This window comes from Macaca thibetana, chromosome 6 (genome assembly GCF_024542745.1).
Source record: "Macaca thibetana thibetana isolate TM-01 chromosome 6, ASM2454274v1, whole genome shotgun sequence".
In the NCBI taxonomy this organism is placed as follows: domain Eukaryota; kingdom Metazoa; phylum Chordata; class Mammalia; order Primates; family Cercopithecidae; genus Macaca; species Macaca thibetana.
In genome coordinates, this window is record NC_065583.1 from 106,631,196 (window position 1) to 106,647,961 (window position 16,766).

At 37.3% G+C, this 16,766-nt stretch overlaps 1 protein-coding gene across 7 annotated transcripts in view; it reads left to right on the forward strand.

The window, feature by feature from the left end:
- FAM169A (family with sequence similarity 169 member A) overlaps positions 1–16,766 on the forward strand; it is an 89,542-nt gene that overhangs the window by 14,413 nt on the left and 58,363 nt on the right. For 6 of the 7 annotated variants that reach the window (XR_007726404.1, XM_050793505.1, XM_050793507.1 and 3 more), the window contains exons 2-4: positions 12,112–12,246; positions 13,301–13,400; positions 14,494–14,579. Coding sequence is in view for 5 of the 7 variants with exons in the window: in XM_050793505.1 (XP_050649462.1) it covers positions 12,115–12,246; positions 13,301–13,400; positions 14,494–14,579 (318 nt within the window). In the remaining 2 variants the exon portion in view is untranslated. Of the gene's footprint in view, positions 1–12,111; positions 12,247–13,300; positions 13,401–14,493; positions 14,580–16,766 lie in introns of those variants that run through there. The other variant, XM_050793512.1, reaches the window with a different exon arrangement.

Consider the following 16,766-nt stretch of genomic DNA (forward strand, 5'->3'; position numbering starts at 1 on the left):
ATGTATTGTTATGTGATAAGTATATTAAAAGATTTATGCACAAGGTACTTACCATAACAGTCCCTCAACTTGTCTCCCTTCATTTCTTCCTACCAATCCAATCTATATGTAGCTGTCAGATAATTTGTCTTAAAGAATAGCCTTGAATGTCTCTTTCATGCCCGAGGTCCCTTAATGGCCTGCTGCTTGTATACCAAGTGAGGTCTAAACTCTTTAATCTGGGATTCTTGGCCTGCTATGTTCTCTGCTTAATCTATTTTCCTAGTACTTTCACCACCATATGTCTTTATATACCTTAATTCTCTTGGTAAATCCAACTGCTTGCCATTCTTGATATACTTTCAGTCATCCATTCAGCATATTCTTTTTTTTTTTTTTGTGAGGCAGAGTCTCACAAAAAAAAAAAAAAAAGAGGGCACGATCTCAGCTCACTGCAACCTCTGCCTCCCGGGTTCACGCCATTCTCCTGCCTCAGCCTCCCAAGTAGCTGGGACTACAGGTGCCCGCCACCACGCCCGGCCAATTTTTTGTATTTTTAGTAGAGATGGGGTTTCATCGTATTAGCCATGATGGTCTCGATCTCCTGACCTCATGATCCTCCCGCCTCAGCCTCTGAAAGTGCTGGGATTACAGGCGTGAGCCACCGCGCCCGGCCTCAGCATGTTTTTTTTTAGGGTCTTCCCCGCTATCTGCCTGTTGAAAGGCCGTCTGTTACTTTTTATCTAGCAGCATGTTCTTGTTCATCTGTGGTAGCTCTTCCTCCTAGCACCAGTGTGTGGTTTATTTATACAAACTTTTATTCAGTCATTCATTTATTTAGTAAATATGCTTTGAAGTTAAATAAGACTACTATCTCTTGTCCTTTCTTCCCATGGGCCTGCTACCAATGAGAGGTAAGAATTGTACTGAATCTGGGTAAATAAGCCCACCTGAGTTTGCAAGAGAGTAGCATGAGCAGGTTAATGAGGCCGTGGCTCCAAGTACAGAGTTGGAGAGGCCCAAAAGGACAGAATTAGAGAATCTGTGGTTTAGAGGCTGACATTTTTCCAAATTGCTGAGATACTCTGCTACATAGTGGCAGCCCATGGTTATATTTCTTAGTTGTCTAGTGAAAATACTAGGGAGTTTGGTCGAGTAGTGGTGGGGATTGTGACTCAGCAGAATATTTCGCAAATGGTATGCCAAAATTAAGTGCCAAGTTTTGTTTTGTTTTTGCTTTTGATGTAAGTTAGACATGTTTCCTTTAAAATCAAAACATCAGTCTTCATTGTTCTAAATGAGACAAATCTCTGTGCTATTTTATGTTGAAAATATCTACAACAGTGAACATATAGTTTAGACTCCTGTTTTTAAAAATTGGTTGTATCCTGGAGGTTTACTATGTCCAACCCCTTTTAACTTTAATAAAGTCCCTGTATAGTCAGATACGTGGTAGAGAAGCTAGGATAATGTAAGGAATTTTATATTGTCAATGTTGAAATGGACACAGTTTTATGGTTTATTAATTTAAGTACTTATTTTATCTTTCCTGATCTTTGTACACTGCAGATTATATTTAGTAGTCTGGGTTGTGAAGTACCAGAGTTGCTGACACATTCCACAGGCAAATGTATTACTTTACTGTACTATGGTATGTAGTAGAGTCATGTGGAAGCTTCAATTACAAGCCCATTTCTGTTTCTTTCTCTCTTAAATATCTATTAATTTATTGTTAGACTTCTGCAAATGTTTCGAGGCGTGTAAGTAGCATTCTCTATATCCTGCTCGTAGAATATAGATAGTAAGATAATGATTTATTATCCATTCCGGGTGTGGTAATTCAGTTTGTATTTTGTGTTCCAGCTGTTGAACACCTTTGAAATAATCTTTTTTTTTTTTTTTTTTTTTGAGACGGAGTCTTGCTCTGTTGCCCAGGCTGGAGTGCAGTGGTGTGATCTCAGCTCACTGCAACCTCCGCCTCCCGGGTTCAAGCGATTCTCCTGCCTCGGCCTCCCCAGTAGCTGGGACTACGGGTGCCTGCTACCACGCCCGGCTAATTTTTGTATTTTTAGTAGAGATGGGGTTTTGCCATGTTGGCCAGGCTGGTCTCAAACTCATGACCTCAGGTGATCCACCCGCCTTGATCTCCCGAGGTGCGGGATTACAGGCGTGAGCCACTGCTCCCGGCCTCTTTATGAGTTTCGTTTCAGCCTTATGAGTCCTGCTTTGCCTCCCCAGGATAGAACACTAAAAGCTCATATTCTGTCTCCCTTGGAATTAGGATGGAGGCGTGTAACCCAAATTTTGCCTATCACATGTATCCAAGAGAGACTGCCCTGCAAAGTGAGCTACTGGAGGAAGGAGGCCGTAAGGGGATTTGACTTTCTTCTCTTGTGTTTCCTCCCTTGGGGCCCTCTCGTCTTCCTTCACCCTACCAGGAGTAATTACTGTTAACAGTATAATGTATCCTTCCAGACTTTGCTGTACAAACATATTAATCTTTTCAAAAACTTAGCTGGGTGTGGTGGCATGTGCCTGTAGTCTTAGCCATTCAGGAGGCTAATGTAAGAGGATTTTTGAGTCCAGAAGTTTGAGGCTATAGTGAGCTGTGGTCGTGCCACTGCACTGCAGCCTGGGTGACAGAGTGAGAGTCTGTCTCTAACAACAAACAAAAACAAAGCAAAAAACGAATGCAAGTAGGCATTTTTTCAAAAAAAGAAGTTGAGTGTTTTTGATGTTTGTTTTCCTGTTTTATGAATTTTCTATTCATGCCCTTTGTCTATTTATTTACATCTTAGCTTAAAAAAAAAAACACTGCATTATTCGTCTGTATTAAGGTATTAGATTGTATAAGTCATATTGGTTACAATTTCCTCTGAGTTTTTTCTTTTTAGATGCTAAAGTTTTGGGCAGGGTGCGGTGGCTCACACCTGTAATCCCAGCACTTTGGGAGGCCGAGGCGGGCAGATCACCTGAGGTCAGGAGTTCGAGACCAGCCTGACCAACATGGGGAAACCCCATCTCCACTAAAAATACAAAAAATATTAGCTGGGCATGGTGGCATGTGCCTATAATACCAGCTACTTGGGAGGCTGAGATGGGAGAATTGCTTGAACTGGGGGACGAAGCTGCAGCTAGCTGAGATCCCACTACTACACTCCAGCCTGGGTGATGGAGTGAGACTCTGTCTCAAAAAAAAAAGTTTTGATTGATTTTTCAGTTATTAGTTGCAGCAGTTTATTCCTTTCTCAACCAGAAGGAATTTTCCTCTATGTGTTCTGTATGTGCAGGTAATTTGCCCCTGGTTACATAGCTAGTAATCCAGTTTGGCTCAAGAACAAGCTCTCTTAACCAGTATTTTATACCACCTTTCACACACTCTCAAAATCCTTTGCAATATAGCTGGATTTTGCTTTTGAAGGCCTAAAACATGCCAAATACACAGTACTTTTCATGCTTAAATGATTTCTTATCCAGGAGCATTTTCCTGTACAGGAAGAGAGAATTAAACTTTGAGTTGGAAAGAATACTTGGAAGACTTCCTCTGACATATATTAAGCAATCTTTAATCATATTAGGGCTGCCTAAGGTGCTGTGCTTTCAGACATACCAATATAATGGAAAAAAATGGACATCGGAGTCAGACTGCCGGGTTCAAATACTAGGTCTGCTGCTTACTAGTGTGCCCTTGAACAAGTTACTCAGCCACTTTGTGTCTTTGTTTCCTTTTTGGCCAAGTGAAGAGAATTAAAACACCCACCTCATGGGTTTTTGATAAAAGTTACATCAGGTAATACACATGAAGTGTTCAGAATAGAACCTGGCACATAGTCCACTATCGGATTAGTGGTTATAACTTCAAAAGATGGTTTTGCTTCCTACTTGAAATAAGAAGAGCCAACAGGTATGAATCCCATTCAGCTTCCTGCTCCATTACCTAATTTATAGGCAGTCCTAACCCATCCATAATTAAATGTTTTTACTTTCCCAGAAAACAGAAAAGGATTGCTGAACAGTGTTGAGGCCCATCTGAGATTTTGATAGTTGTAGCAGTTATTTTTGTCATATTCAAAAACTCAGCTTTCATAGTAGAAAAAGGTGAGTGGTTAGAGGAATCTAGCATTTAGGACCTTGGGGCAGGAGCGATAGAAGAATAAGTAAGTAAGGTAAAGATGATGAACTGATGTAGTACAGGGCCCAGGTTAATTAGAGAAGGAAATGATGTTAGAAAACAGGCCAGGTGTGGTGGCTCAAGCCTGTAATCCCAGCACTTTGGGAGGCCGAGATCGGCAGATCACGAGGTCAGCAGATCGAGACCATCCTGGCTAACCCGGTGAAACCCCGTCTCTACTAAAAAAATACAGAAAACTAGCCGGGCGAGGTGGCGGGCGCCTGTAGTCCCAGCTACTCGGGAGGCTGAGGCAGGAGAATGGTGTAAACCCGGGAGGCGGAGCTTGCAGTGAGCTGAGATCCGGCCACTGCACTCCAGCCTGGGCGACAGAGCGAGACTCCGTCTCAAAAAAAAAAAAAAAAAAGAAAAAAGAAAACAGAAAAGGGAGGAAGCGAGAGGAATCATAATAAGGTTCAGAAATAAGGTTGAGAGCGTTGCTGATTATGTTGCCTGGATACCTAACCTATTCTCAGTGTTGGAGAGACAATTGTGAGAGGTAGGATCATGACTTGGATTGGTTGAGATAATTATTTTTTTTTGCTTGAGAATTCTTTCAGCTCTGTAGTGTACATATTTTTTTTTTTGGATCTGCCTCTCCCCACAAAGCCCCGAAATAATAACAGTAACCTGTAAGAATCATGAAATAACTTAGGAGCTGAACATGTGGAATATGTTCCCCTCTTTGAAGAATATAGTTGGCATCCAGTAATCAACAATAAGTAGGGAAAATCACAATAATATAAATTTGTTTTCTAACTCTTTTCATTCTTAAGGGTATTCATTCTGTCAAATATATATTTTTTTGGGAAAAAAGGAATTATTAAAAGGTAGATACAATATAGCAGATGCTGATGATCTTAGATCTCTTATATAAGAGGTCTTGGTATTATGTCTTTTATACAGCTTACCCTGGATTAATGAGCATACCATTTGATTAATTTGTAAATTAGTTTGGACACTTTTTACACTTCGCTGTCCATTCTGTGTCAGTTTTTTGATGAGTTCACTTAAGGCTACATTAAGCTTTCTCATTCATGTAGAATCTAGTTAGGCCTTTTGGTTTATCTCATGGACAGAGCATAAAGTACTTGACAGAATTTGATCTGACAGCTTTACAGTTACGTAACATAGAACAGAAGCTTAAAAACAAAAAAGAGAAGCAAGGGATTTATCATAGCAACCTATATTTCTCTCTGGAACTTTACCACCCTTCCACTGTCTCTCTAAACTAGTAGCAGAACTACTGTTAGGCTAGCAGTTTACATAGTCTTAAATTAACCAAGACTCCAAAACAAACAAAAAAACAATTCCAAGCATTTAGAGGTGAGAAGGTCTTTAGGATTATCCTGTCCAGTTGCATCACGTTACCAATGAGAGTACAGAAGCCTAAAGAGGGTAAGTAACTTGCCTGTGGTCATAAAGCTAGTTAGTGGCAGAGCCGACCCCACAGCCTAGGTCACAGAATTACAATTCTACTGCTCTTTCTGGTGTAATATGTGAATAGAATATTTAATGGTATCATTATATTTTATAAAAGAAAATGTTATGTAACCATGACAAATACTATATTTGATTTTGCATATTTAATAAAAAATAATTATATTTAAAAGTATATCTGATTGCCTGGGTTCATATTTCTTTAGCCTCACTAGTGGTATGATGTTAGTCAAGTCTCTTGAATTCCAAAACTGTTTCTTCATTTATCAAATGCGGCAGATAGGAGTTCTTTGTTATATAGTAAATGTGACAGTCTCTAAAGCCTGATAAAGGGATATTTCTCAGTAAATGTTACCTGCTGCTGTTACTGATTTATAATAATAGTTTCTAATTCTTTCATCTTCCTTTAAATTCAAATAAAATTTAGCACTGAGAATGACTGGAAACAAAAGTAATGGATTTAAGAACAGATTTGCAAACATAAAAATATTTTAGAAGAGAGATATAGGTGTGTGTGTGTCTGGGCCTTTGGAATTAGGGAAGTGTTTTCTGGTTTTTTTAATATTAAAAGCTATGATGGATATAGTTGTTTTTAAACAGTGTTCAGAAATCACAATATCTAAGGGGTTTCTCCCCTGGTGTTCTTCTGTATGCAAATTTGAGGGTATCTAAATTGTCAGACTCCAGGACACAGGGTTGTTTTGTATTTAAATAACATTTTGTATATTAAAAAATAATCTTTGACGATAATAAAAATAAGCCCAGAAGTTATTTTTTCTGTTAAAAAACCCTACTTGAAAAAGAGAATGAAGAATCACTAATTTTTATTTTCATACTTTAGTGATGTTCTACTTGCCTTTGACCTGTAGTAATGTCTTTTTGTATAGTGCCGTGTTTTCGAATGTGCTGACATACTATTGGCAATTTGGTAGATATCTTAAGATTATATTCAGGTGAACACTTCTAGGAAATTTAATGCTGATTAGGAAAATGTATAATCTAATATATCAAATTGGTGGTTTCATAGGTCTTAGTATTTTTCCCTTTATTGTTGCACGCAAGTCTTAATAGTTTAGGGTTAAAATGTTTCTAAAAAAGTGAGTTGAGATTCTGATACATGCTACAACGTGGACGAACCTTGTGACCATTATGCACAGTGACATAAATGTGACACAAAAGGACAGTTATCCTATAATTTCACTTAAATGTTCTTAGAATAATCCATTTCATAAACAGGAAGTAAAATAGAGGTTACCAGGGGCTGGTGGGAGGAAGGAATGGATAGTTACTGTTTAATGGGTACAGACCATGTTTAGGGTGATGAAAAAGTTCTGGAAATGGGTAGTGGTGCTGGTTGCACAACATTGTGAGTATACTGAACTGTATACTTAAAAATGGTTAAAATGGTAAATTTTGTTATGTATATTTTATCACAATTATAAAAGGGGAGCAGGGATGGGATGAGAGGAGTGCTTTTTTTTTTTTAAGTGAATTGAGAAAAATATTAGATAGTGATATAGGCACTTGACACTCAGAAAAATGTTGATGGTGGTATGCAAATTATTGAAGTTTGGACAACACTGAGATAGAGGAAAGATCAGTGGACTTAGGGATACCTGTCCTGTGTTCCAGTCTCACCCCTGCCATGACCTAATAGGGTGGGCCTGTACACCACTCTTATCTAAGGCCTGTTAGGGCCTCACACAGTGGCTTACACCTGTAATCACACTGGAGGCTGAGGCAGAAGGATCGCTTGAACCCAGGAGTTTGAGACCAGCCTGGGCAACGTAGGGAGACGTCGTCTCTATAAAAAAATACAAACTAGCTGGGTGTGATGGTGTGTGCTTGTGGTGTTAGCTACTTGGGAGGCTGAGGCCAAGACTTCCAAGACTATTTGCTACCCTAAAGTTCTCTGATTGTATGTTATGACTTTGGATCCTTTATTTAGATGACCTAGTTTGCTTATTTAATAGAATTTTATCCTTTTCAATGATCAAACTAAAATAAAATGCATATTTAGAATTTTAAATATGAAATTAGCATTTAAAATCTTCTAAGAACCATAGTATCATAGTAACAGTAGGTGAAAAAGAAATCACTTGTGAACTTGAACTTGCTATTCTATAAAACTCATGTCCATTTTGTATTCTTTATGCTGCCATATTATTTTTATATGGTTGTGATTGACCATGCTTTTATAGACAAAGTTTCTGGAAGCAGTCTTCAAATACAAATTTCCATTTCATGCTTTAGATTACAATTGCTCTTAGTAAATGAAAAATTTAAATGTGTTTCATCCATACTTTGTTTTGGTAGCTAATATTCAGGTGAATCTTTTGAATTGATTTAAGTGGAATGCTGTGACATTAATCCTCTTGAGCCTCATCTAGTCAATGATATGGTATAATAAATGTCTCAGTGCTTTACTTGGATATTTGAGTCTTTGATACAATTATTTGGACATTATATATTTGGGATCTTCTCTGTAAGAGAAGAAAAACAGTTACTACGTTCTGTTTTCCTAGTCATACTTCTTTTATCCACTATTGACCATTTGTTTTGTGTTTATAATTTCATCTACAGTTTTAATCTTCGTTGGAATTGTTAGATCTGACTGTAGAACATAATATTATATTTCCATAGTTTACTTTTACATACTGAATTTGATAGAAATACAAATATTTGCCCAAGCTAACAAAGAAGCTTCCTTCACAAATAGAGCTACTGTTTTATTTTGTGATCCTTTTCTAACTATAACATCTTACTTGCATAAGCTCCTGGTTGATCTCTCTCGAAATTCATAGGCTATTTAAAAGTTGACTGGAAATCTTGTGGTATTACTTCCAAATCATTTCACAGATTTTTCTTACCTTCTCTTTAATTTAGACATTTACATTTACTAACAGTTGAAATGAATTTGTACTTTCTGTTTTTAAGTTTTGATTTTTAAAAATCAATTTGATTTAGAAGTATACATATTTATATAAAATTAGGCTCCCAACCATATGTACATCAAGTTTTAAAGTCCTTAGGACCTAAATTTCAGATTAGGGTAAAAATAGTTCCTCTTATCATCATCATATCTTCAAAATTCAGAAAAACATAATTATTAACTGTTATGGTATATGTCAGTCCTGTGTCTTTTTTTGATGTTTCTCTCATATTTCCATTAGATTTTCAGTTTCTTGCCTTCTAATATTTTTGTGATAAAATAAGTTTGAAGGTCTTTCAAAGAGGAAAGTAACTTTTAGTTGATCTTCTGCCTTCCCCTTTGTAAAACTGTTTTAAATAAAAATTGAAGAGGTTATTGGGTAAATGCAAACTAGGTAACTTTTAAAAGAAGATATTCTGTACAACTTTATACTTCCTTTAAGAACTAATAGCTTAGTATTTGATGTCTCATAAGTTTATTTTTTTATTTTTTATTTTTTTGAGACGGAGTCTTGCTCTGTCACCCAGGCTGAATTGCAGTGGCGTGATCTTGGCTCACTGTGTACTCCATCTCCTGGGTTCAGGCGATTCTCCTGCCTCAGCCTCCTGAATACCTGGGACTACAGGCATGCACCACGACGGCCGGCTAACTTTTTGTGTTTTCAGTAGAGACGGGGTTTCACTGTGTTAGCCAGGATGGTCTCCATCTCCTGACCTCGTGGTCTGCCTGCCTCAGCCTCCCAAAGGGCTGGGATTACAGGTGTGAGCCACCGTGCCCCACCCATATGTTTATTTTTTATTTAACTTTTTATCATGGAAATTTTTCTTTTCTTTTTTTTTTTGAGACAAGGTCCCACTCTGTTGCCCAGGCTGGCACGATCATACCTCACTGCATCATCAAACTCCTGGGCTCAGGTAATTATCTCACCTCAGCCTCCTGAGTAGCTGGGACTATAGGCACATACCACCATACCCAGCTAATTTTCATATTTTTTGTAGAGCCAAGGTCTCACTATGTTGCCCATGCTGGTCTCGATCTTCTGAGCTCAAGCGATCCATCCTCCTTGGCCTCCCAAAGTGCTGGGATTACAGGCATGAGCCACTGTGCCTGGCCTTGTCATGGAAATTTTCAGGAGTAAGCAAATCAGGATACCCTCTGCAATGCATTGATGTGTCTTTTAAGTTACTTTTAATTTATATTTTCTTTCCATCTTACTTTTTTTCTGTAAACTCCATGTCATATATTTAGAAGAAACTGAGTTATTCTAAACTTGGTTGACTGCATACTTAAGGCATCATTTAACACATTTTTCTAATGGCTTGGTTAGATTTAGGTCCGATTTTCTTGTTGCATCACATCAGGATGCAGTAGGGTTGTCTCACTTTTGGTAACATTAGTTAGCCTGGGTATATAGACCTAACAACAATGACCACATATGTCTACCAGAAAACTCATGCGTGAGTGCTTATAGCAGCTTTATTCATAATTGCCAAATACTGGAAATAGCCAAATGTTCATCAACAGTAGAATGGGTAAATAAATTAACTGATAGATGCATCAGCATTCATGTTTCTCACGGAAGTAATGTTGAGTGAAGAGAGTTAACACAGTAAAGAGCATACTGAATGATTTCAAATATAAGAAGTTCAAAATGAATAAGCACATTAATGTCTCATTTAAAAATAAGATAGACGGATGAAATAATACTACCTATTAAAAAAGTCTTTTCCCCGCCAAATGAAATGTCTCTATTATTACATACTCAATTTCCATAGGTATGTGTATTTCTGTATCTTGTTCCATTTGTTTATTCACGTGCCTGTATCACATTGTTTTAATTATAGAAGTTTTATAAGATGTTTTAATCTCTGACAGGGTGCATTCTTCTAGCTATTTTTGCTTGTCCTTTCAAATTAATTTTGTAATCAACTTTTCTTCAGGAAACAATAAAACCTTAAAGGTATTTCATTAGGATTGCATTAAATTAGTAGATTATCTTAGGGAGATCCGGTACCTTTATGATGCTGAAGCTTCCAAGAACATGGTTTTTCTTTCCTCTTGTTCACTTTCAGGAATGCTTTGTAGTTTTCCTCATACAGATTTTATACTGTTTCTGTTGTTGCTTTTAAGCCTATTTTGATTTTTGCTGTTGTAAATGAGGTCTTCATCTCTATTTATACTTTTTTTTTTCTTCTATTTTTACTTTGCCTCCCCCCGCCCCTTATTTCTTCTTACTGTTATGTTGTATATATGAAGACCTGGTTTCTGTATGCTAATTTTATGTCCTATTTTACTAAATTTTCTTGTTGTTTGGAATAGTTTTTTCATGGATTTTTAAAAATTTTTCAGTTAAGTATATTATTTGCAAATAATAGATATGGCAGTAGCTTCACTTCTACCCTACTCCGACCCCGGTTATTATGCCTCTAATTGCTTTCTCTTGTCGAATTGCATTGATCATTGCTTACATAATGTTATATAGTAGTGGAGTCCTTGTTTTTCTAATTGTTAGTGTTAAAACCTTTAGTGTTTCCCCATTAAAGCTCTGGCTTAAAAAACAAATAACGACAACAACAAAAAAAACCCAGCTATATAGGCCTGGCATAGTGGCTCAGTGTCTGTAATCCCAGCACTTTGGGAGGCCAAGGCAGAAGAATCTCTTGAGCCCAAGAGTTCAAGGTTGCATAGAACAACGATTGCACCAATGCCCTTGAGCCTGGGCCACAGAGCGAAACCCTATCTCAAAAAAAAAAAAAAAAAAAAAAAAAAAAAAAAAAAAAACAAAACTATATATATGAGAAATATAACTTATATACCATAACATTCATCTGTTGCAACCGTACAATTCAGTGATTTTTTTTTTTTGAGACACTCACTCTTTCATCCAGGCTGGAGTACAGTGGTGCGATCTTGGCTCACTGCAACCTCCACCTCCCGGGTTCAAGTGATTCTCTTGCCTCAGCCTCCCCAGTAGCTGGGATTACAGGCACCTGCCACCATGCCTGACTAATTTTTGTATTTTTAGTAGAGACGGGGTTTCACTGTCTTGGCCAGGCTGGTCTTGAACTCCTGACCTCATGATCCACCTGCCTCAGCCCCCCAAGTGCTGGGATTACAGATGTGAGCCACTGTCCCTGCGGTGATTTTTTAGATTTTTTGTTTGAAATTTATAGGGTTGTGCAGCTATCATCACAATCTAGAACATTTTCATTATTCCAAAAAGTTCCCTTGTGTCCTTTTACAGTGGCTTTTATGTTGAGTGGTTTATGAGAGTATATTTTATATGTGTATTTTTGTGTGTATGTACATATAAATATGTCCTATGCCTGTGTAACCATATTTATTGTTTAAGGAAGTATCTGTTAATTTATTTCATTGCCTGTTTTTAATACAAATGAATAATGTTTGAAAGTTTTCTTTTTGACATACATGGTTAAATCAGCAGGTTCAAGTTGTAGTCTGTGGGCGTAGTGAAACAGAAAGATCTTGTTGCAACAAAATATGGCAACATTGTAGTAAAATTTATTTTCTGTGTGTAAAGGAAGATGGCATTTCATATTCTGAACCGTTTGTTCCATATTGTTTGTTAAAGAGGATGGCATTCCCTGTGGATATGCTGGAAAATTGCAGCCATGAGGAATTGGAAAATTCTGCTGAAGATTACATGTCAGATTTAAGGTGTGGGGACCCTGAAAATCCAGAGTGTTTTTCTCTTCTCAATATTACGGTAAGGTGTTCTGCAGTGATTGTCATCAATCTTTTCAGTCCAGTTTATACATGAAATAAATATCCTTTTTTAAAAAAATCCATTTTAAGTGTTAATCATTAATTTTTGAAATCTTTACAGAAATCTATTCAGTAAAATGGATAAATATTGATTGATCAGTTTTTAAAAAGACAAACTCCACAGGTTATTGCTATTTGACTTTATGTCTTTAAAATTATATGTGAGAAGTTCACCAGTTTTGCTAAGACTGTTTACTATATTTGAGCTACTTCAGGTTTACTTTAGATTTGGAATTTGTGAGTTTAGAAAATTTTTTAATTAAAAAATCAGCAAAATACTAAATTACGCATTTTTTGTGCCATGAATCTTTTCTCCCTTTTTCTAAAAAAGTAAAATCAAATTTTCTAGTCAGTAAATTATGATATTTTGTGATAGAAAGATCATTAGACTTGGAATCATTAGAGTTTCACTGTGAACTGTGGTGGACAAATTCCTTAACCTCTCTAGGCCTTGGATTTTTCTTCTGGAAATACTTAATTCTTGAGTCTTCCCCAGCACCAGTATTTTTATAATTCTCTGAATTGTAATGTTATCTCTAAATAGGGAATAAGTGTTGAATTAAGTGAAGGCAAAAACATATTAAAGCATATTAATAGCATGTATCTTCCCAGAAAAATTAATTTACTTGACTGCTTTTTTTTTTAACTAGAAAATGGGATGTCTTCCTCAAGTAGTCTAAATAACAGATAATAGATTATAGTTGTTTTTTAATGACTTTGTGGGCCATATTATAGCTTTGGTTTTTATTCAGATATGTGACTAGAACATAATATTTATTGAAACAACTTTTCATATTTTCCCTAAGACAATAAAATTATTCCAAAAGGGAAGTCTATTTGATTTACTCTTTTTTTTAGAGACTAGAAATAATGTCTCCTGTAAAATAAAGTTAATTAAAATTAACATAGGAAAAGTTTACTACTTGATAAAATATTTTTTTAAATGTATTTTCTTAACAGACTGTTCACTAATTTTTATTAATTCGTCATTTCAGATTCCTATTAGCCTGTCAAATGTAGGCTTTGTACCTCTTTACGGTGGAGATCAGACCCAGAAAATTCTTGCTCTCTTTGCACCTGAAGATTCACTGACAGGTCTCTTTTTGCTTAATTTTTATAAATTAAGAAATTTTCCTCCAAACTGTTAGAAACGTATTTAAAAGGTAGCTACATGAAGGAATTTGTTTTTTTAAAAAAAGTGTTTCAAATTGTAATTTTAGGAAAATGTAATTCTTAATTGCTTATAGCTAAATTTTCTCATACTGCTATAAAGAACTTCTTGAGACTGGGTAATTTATAACATTTTAGGAAAATGTAATTCTTAATTGCTTATAGCTAAATTTTCTCATACTGCTATAAAGAACTTCTTGAGACTGGGTAATTTATAACAAAAAGAGATTTAATTGACTCTCAGCCAGGCGCGGTGGCTCATGCCTGAAATCCTGGCACTTTGGGAGGTTGAGGCGGGTGGATCACCTGAGGTCAGAAGTTCGAGACCAGCCTGACCACCATGGTGAAACCCCATCTCTACTAAAAATACAAAATTAGCTGGGCGTGGTAGTGTATGCCTGTAATCTCAGCTACTTTGGAGGCTGAGGCAGGGAGAATCGCTTGAACCCAAGAGGCAGAGGTTGCAGTGAGCCGAGATCACACCATTGCACTCTAGCCTGGGCAACAAGAGTGAAACTCCATCTCCAAAAAAAAAAAAAGAAAAAAAAAATTAAAAATTGACTCACAGTTCCGCATGACTGGGGAGGCCACAGGAAACTTGCAATCATGGCAGAAGGGGAAGCAGGCGCATCTTAATGGTGGCAGGCAAGATAGAGTGTGGGTGCGCATGTGAAGGAGGAACAGTCAAACATTATAAAACCATCAGATCTCGTGATAATGGGGACCCCCATGCCGCCATGATCCAATCACCTCCCACCGAGTCCCTCCCGCCACATGTAGGAATTGTGGGGATTACAGTTCAAGATGAGATTTGGGTGGGGATGCAGCCGAACCATATCAATGAAATAAAATAAAAATGGTGTAAATGAGGCTATAAAGTACAATATTAGTATTTGGTAAGTTTTATATAGATATTCAAATATAAAGTATATGGATACTTTATAGTACAATGTGGCCTTATTAAGTCTAAAAGTGTACTTTAAAACTTAGGTGTTAATGATTATTTATTCTCTTTTAGCTGTGGCACTTTACCTTGCTGATCAGTGGTGGGCTATTGATGATATTGTGAAAACATCTGTTCCTTCAAGAGAGGGGCTTAAGCAGGTAACAAGATCCTCTAATTTTGAGTGTTTCTTTTGAGGCCAATTCACAGTGTTTCCTGTAAACAGTGATAGTTTTTGAGCTCTTCCCTATTTAAAAATAATCAGGTTATGTTAAACTCTAGAATTTCATTCTTATGAAGAAGCCAGCATTCAGGTTGGGCTTCCTCTATTTTTATGTGATTCTGTAAGTATCTGAGATTGGGTGAGGAAGAATGAATACCTATGGATCAGTTGAGCTTTGGCTACCTTAAACCACTTTAGCTTCTGATTTTCTTATTTGTTAGAGGAGAAGCTAGTTCTCTTTATGTAATTGTTCAGCTTCTGTCTCTAGAAGAGACTGACCAGGAAACTTGTTTATTAGTAGGGCCTCCTCAGGTGGTCTATACAATGTTCCTAACAGTGGAATGACCAGGTTTGGGAGAGAAAAAGCTTCCAGCCTCTGCAGGGTTATAGTAGAAGCCAGCCAGCTGAAGAGTGTTGCAGGAAGGAAGCTGGTTTTCATGCCAGAGATGAAAGGGTTTAAGAGACATCTCTGGTGCTCTAGTTATTGGAGGATAAATAGGACAGGATGTGGAAAATCCATAGAAACCAAGATGTAACATATTTGAGGAGGCAGAGCATAATAAAATAATGATGAAATCTTTGGTGGCTGGAACAGTGAGATTTATAATATTGGAGAAATAGGAAACTGACTTGGTAGAAGTGCATTAGACTTTGCTTACTTAACAAGAATACTGACTTTTTGGAGAAGCAGTACTATTCATTAATTAAGTATAGAGTTTCTTGTTAATTAATCCTAAAAGAGACCCTTGATGAGGATCATGTTTTGTTTTTTTCTTTTTTTTGGGGTGGAGTTTCGCTCTCGTCTCACAGGCTGGAGTGCAATGGTGCGATCTCGGCTCACCATAACCTCTGCCTCCTGGGTTTAAGCGATTCTCCTGCCTCAGTCTCCCGAGAAACTGGGATTACAGGCATGCGCCCCCATGCCGGGCTAATTTTGTATTTTTAGTAGAGACGGAGTTTCTCCATGTTGGTCAGGCTGGTCTTGAACTCCTGACTTCAAGTGATCCACCCGCCTCGGCCTCCCAAAGTGCTGGGATTACAGGCATGAGCCACCACACCCGGCCAACAGGAGGATGAATTCAACAGAAATATTTATGTGTCTTGATATTCTTCCTTTAGAATACTTCTAGGATAAGCCAAGTCTGTTAAAAACTTGTCACATTCACAGGGTGCCAGCTACTGTTCATTTTTTTGTGGGCAGTTGAACCAATCAGAAGAAACAAGGAAAGCATATCAAGAAACTTTGATCGCGTTGCTCCAATTCACAATAAAGCAAAACTTGATGTTTGCTTAAAGGGGCAGCGGCAGCAGGAAAAAAAGAAACTGAAGAAACTTACAGGTTACTAGGGTGTTTTTATTTTCTTCCCTTTGAGTTAGGAACCTTGAAAGAGATGGGAGAATATGAGAATAACACACTTACTATTATTAAGTATTAGTAACTTTTGAATATTGCATTAATTCTTCAGTGGGCCTTAAGATTCCCAAAGTGGTAGGCCCATCTGCTGAAGGCTAGGAGAATGTGTACACCTGGTTATCTGCCAGTCTGATAAGAAACGTTGAACAAAACCGAAGGGGAGGAGGGAATTAAATCCCTGCATAAAGCTGTAAAATTGGAGGAGTAGATAGTAATAAAGGAGTATAATTTGTTCTCAGAAACAGTTCTGATAGTGAAAGGAAGTATGTATGTCAAGAAAGTAAACATTTTGATGTGTTTTAACATGACCGAGGTTTGGCACATTACAGATAAGAAAGCCAAAGGATGGAGAAGGAGAAGGGAGAATCTTAATATGATGGTATATTGGAGCTTTTCCTATTCAAGTGGAGAAACTATGAAACCTCCAGATATGGATTGGGAAAAGAGGAGGAGTCAAAACCAAAAATAAGACTACAGCTATTAGGACTTCTTCAGCCTTAGTTACCTTAGGGACAACATTCCCTTTCTTTTTTTTTTTGACACAGACTGTTGCCCAGGCTGGAGTGCAGTGGCGTGATCTCGACTCACTGTAACCTCCACCTCCTGGGTTTGAGCAGTTCTCTTGCCTTAGCCTCCCGAGTAGCTGGGACTACAGGCGTGTGCTACCTTGCCCAGCTAATTTTTGTATTTTTAGTAGAGATGTGGTTTCGC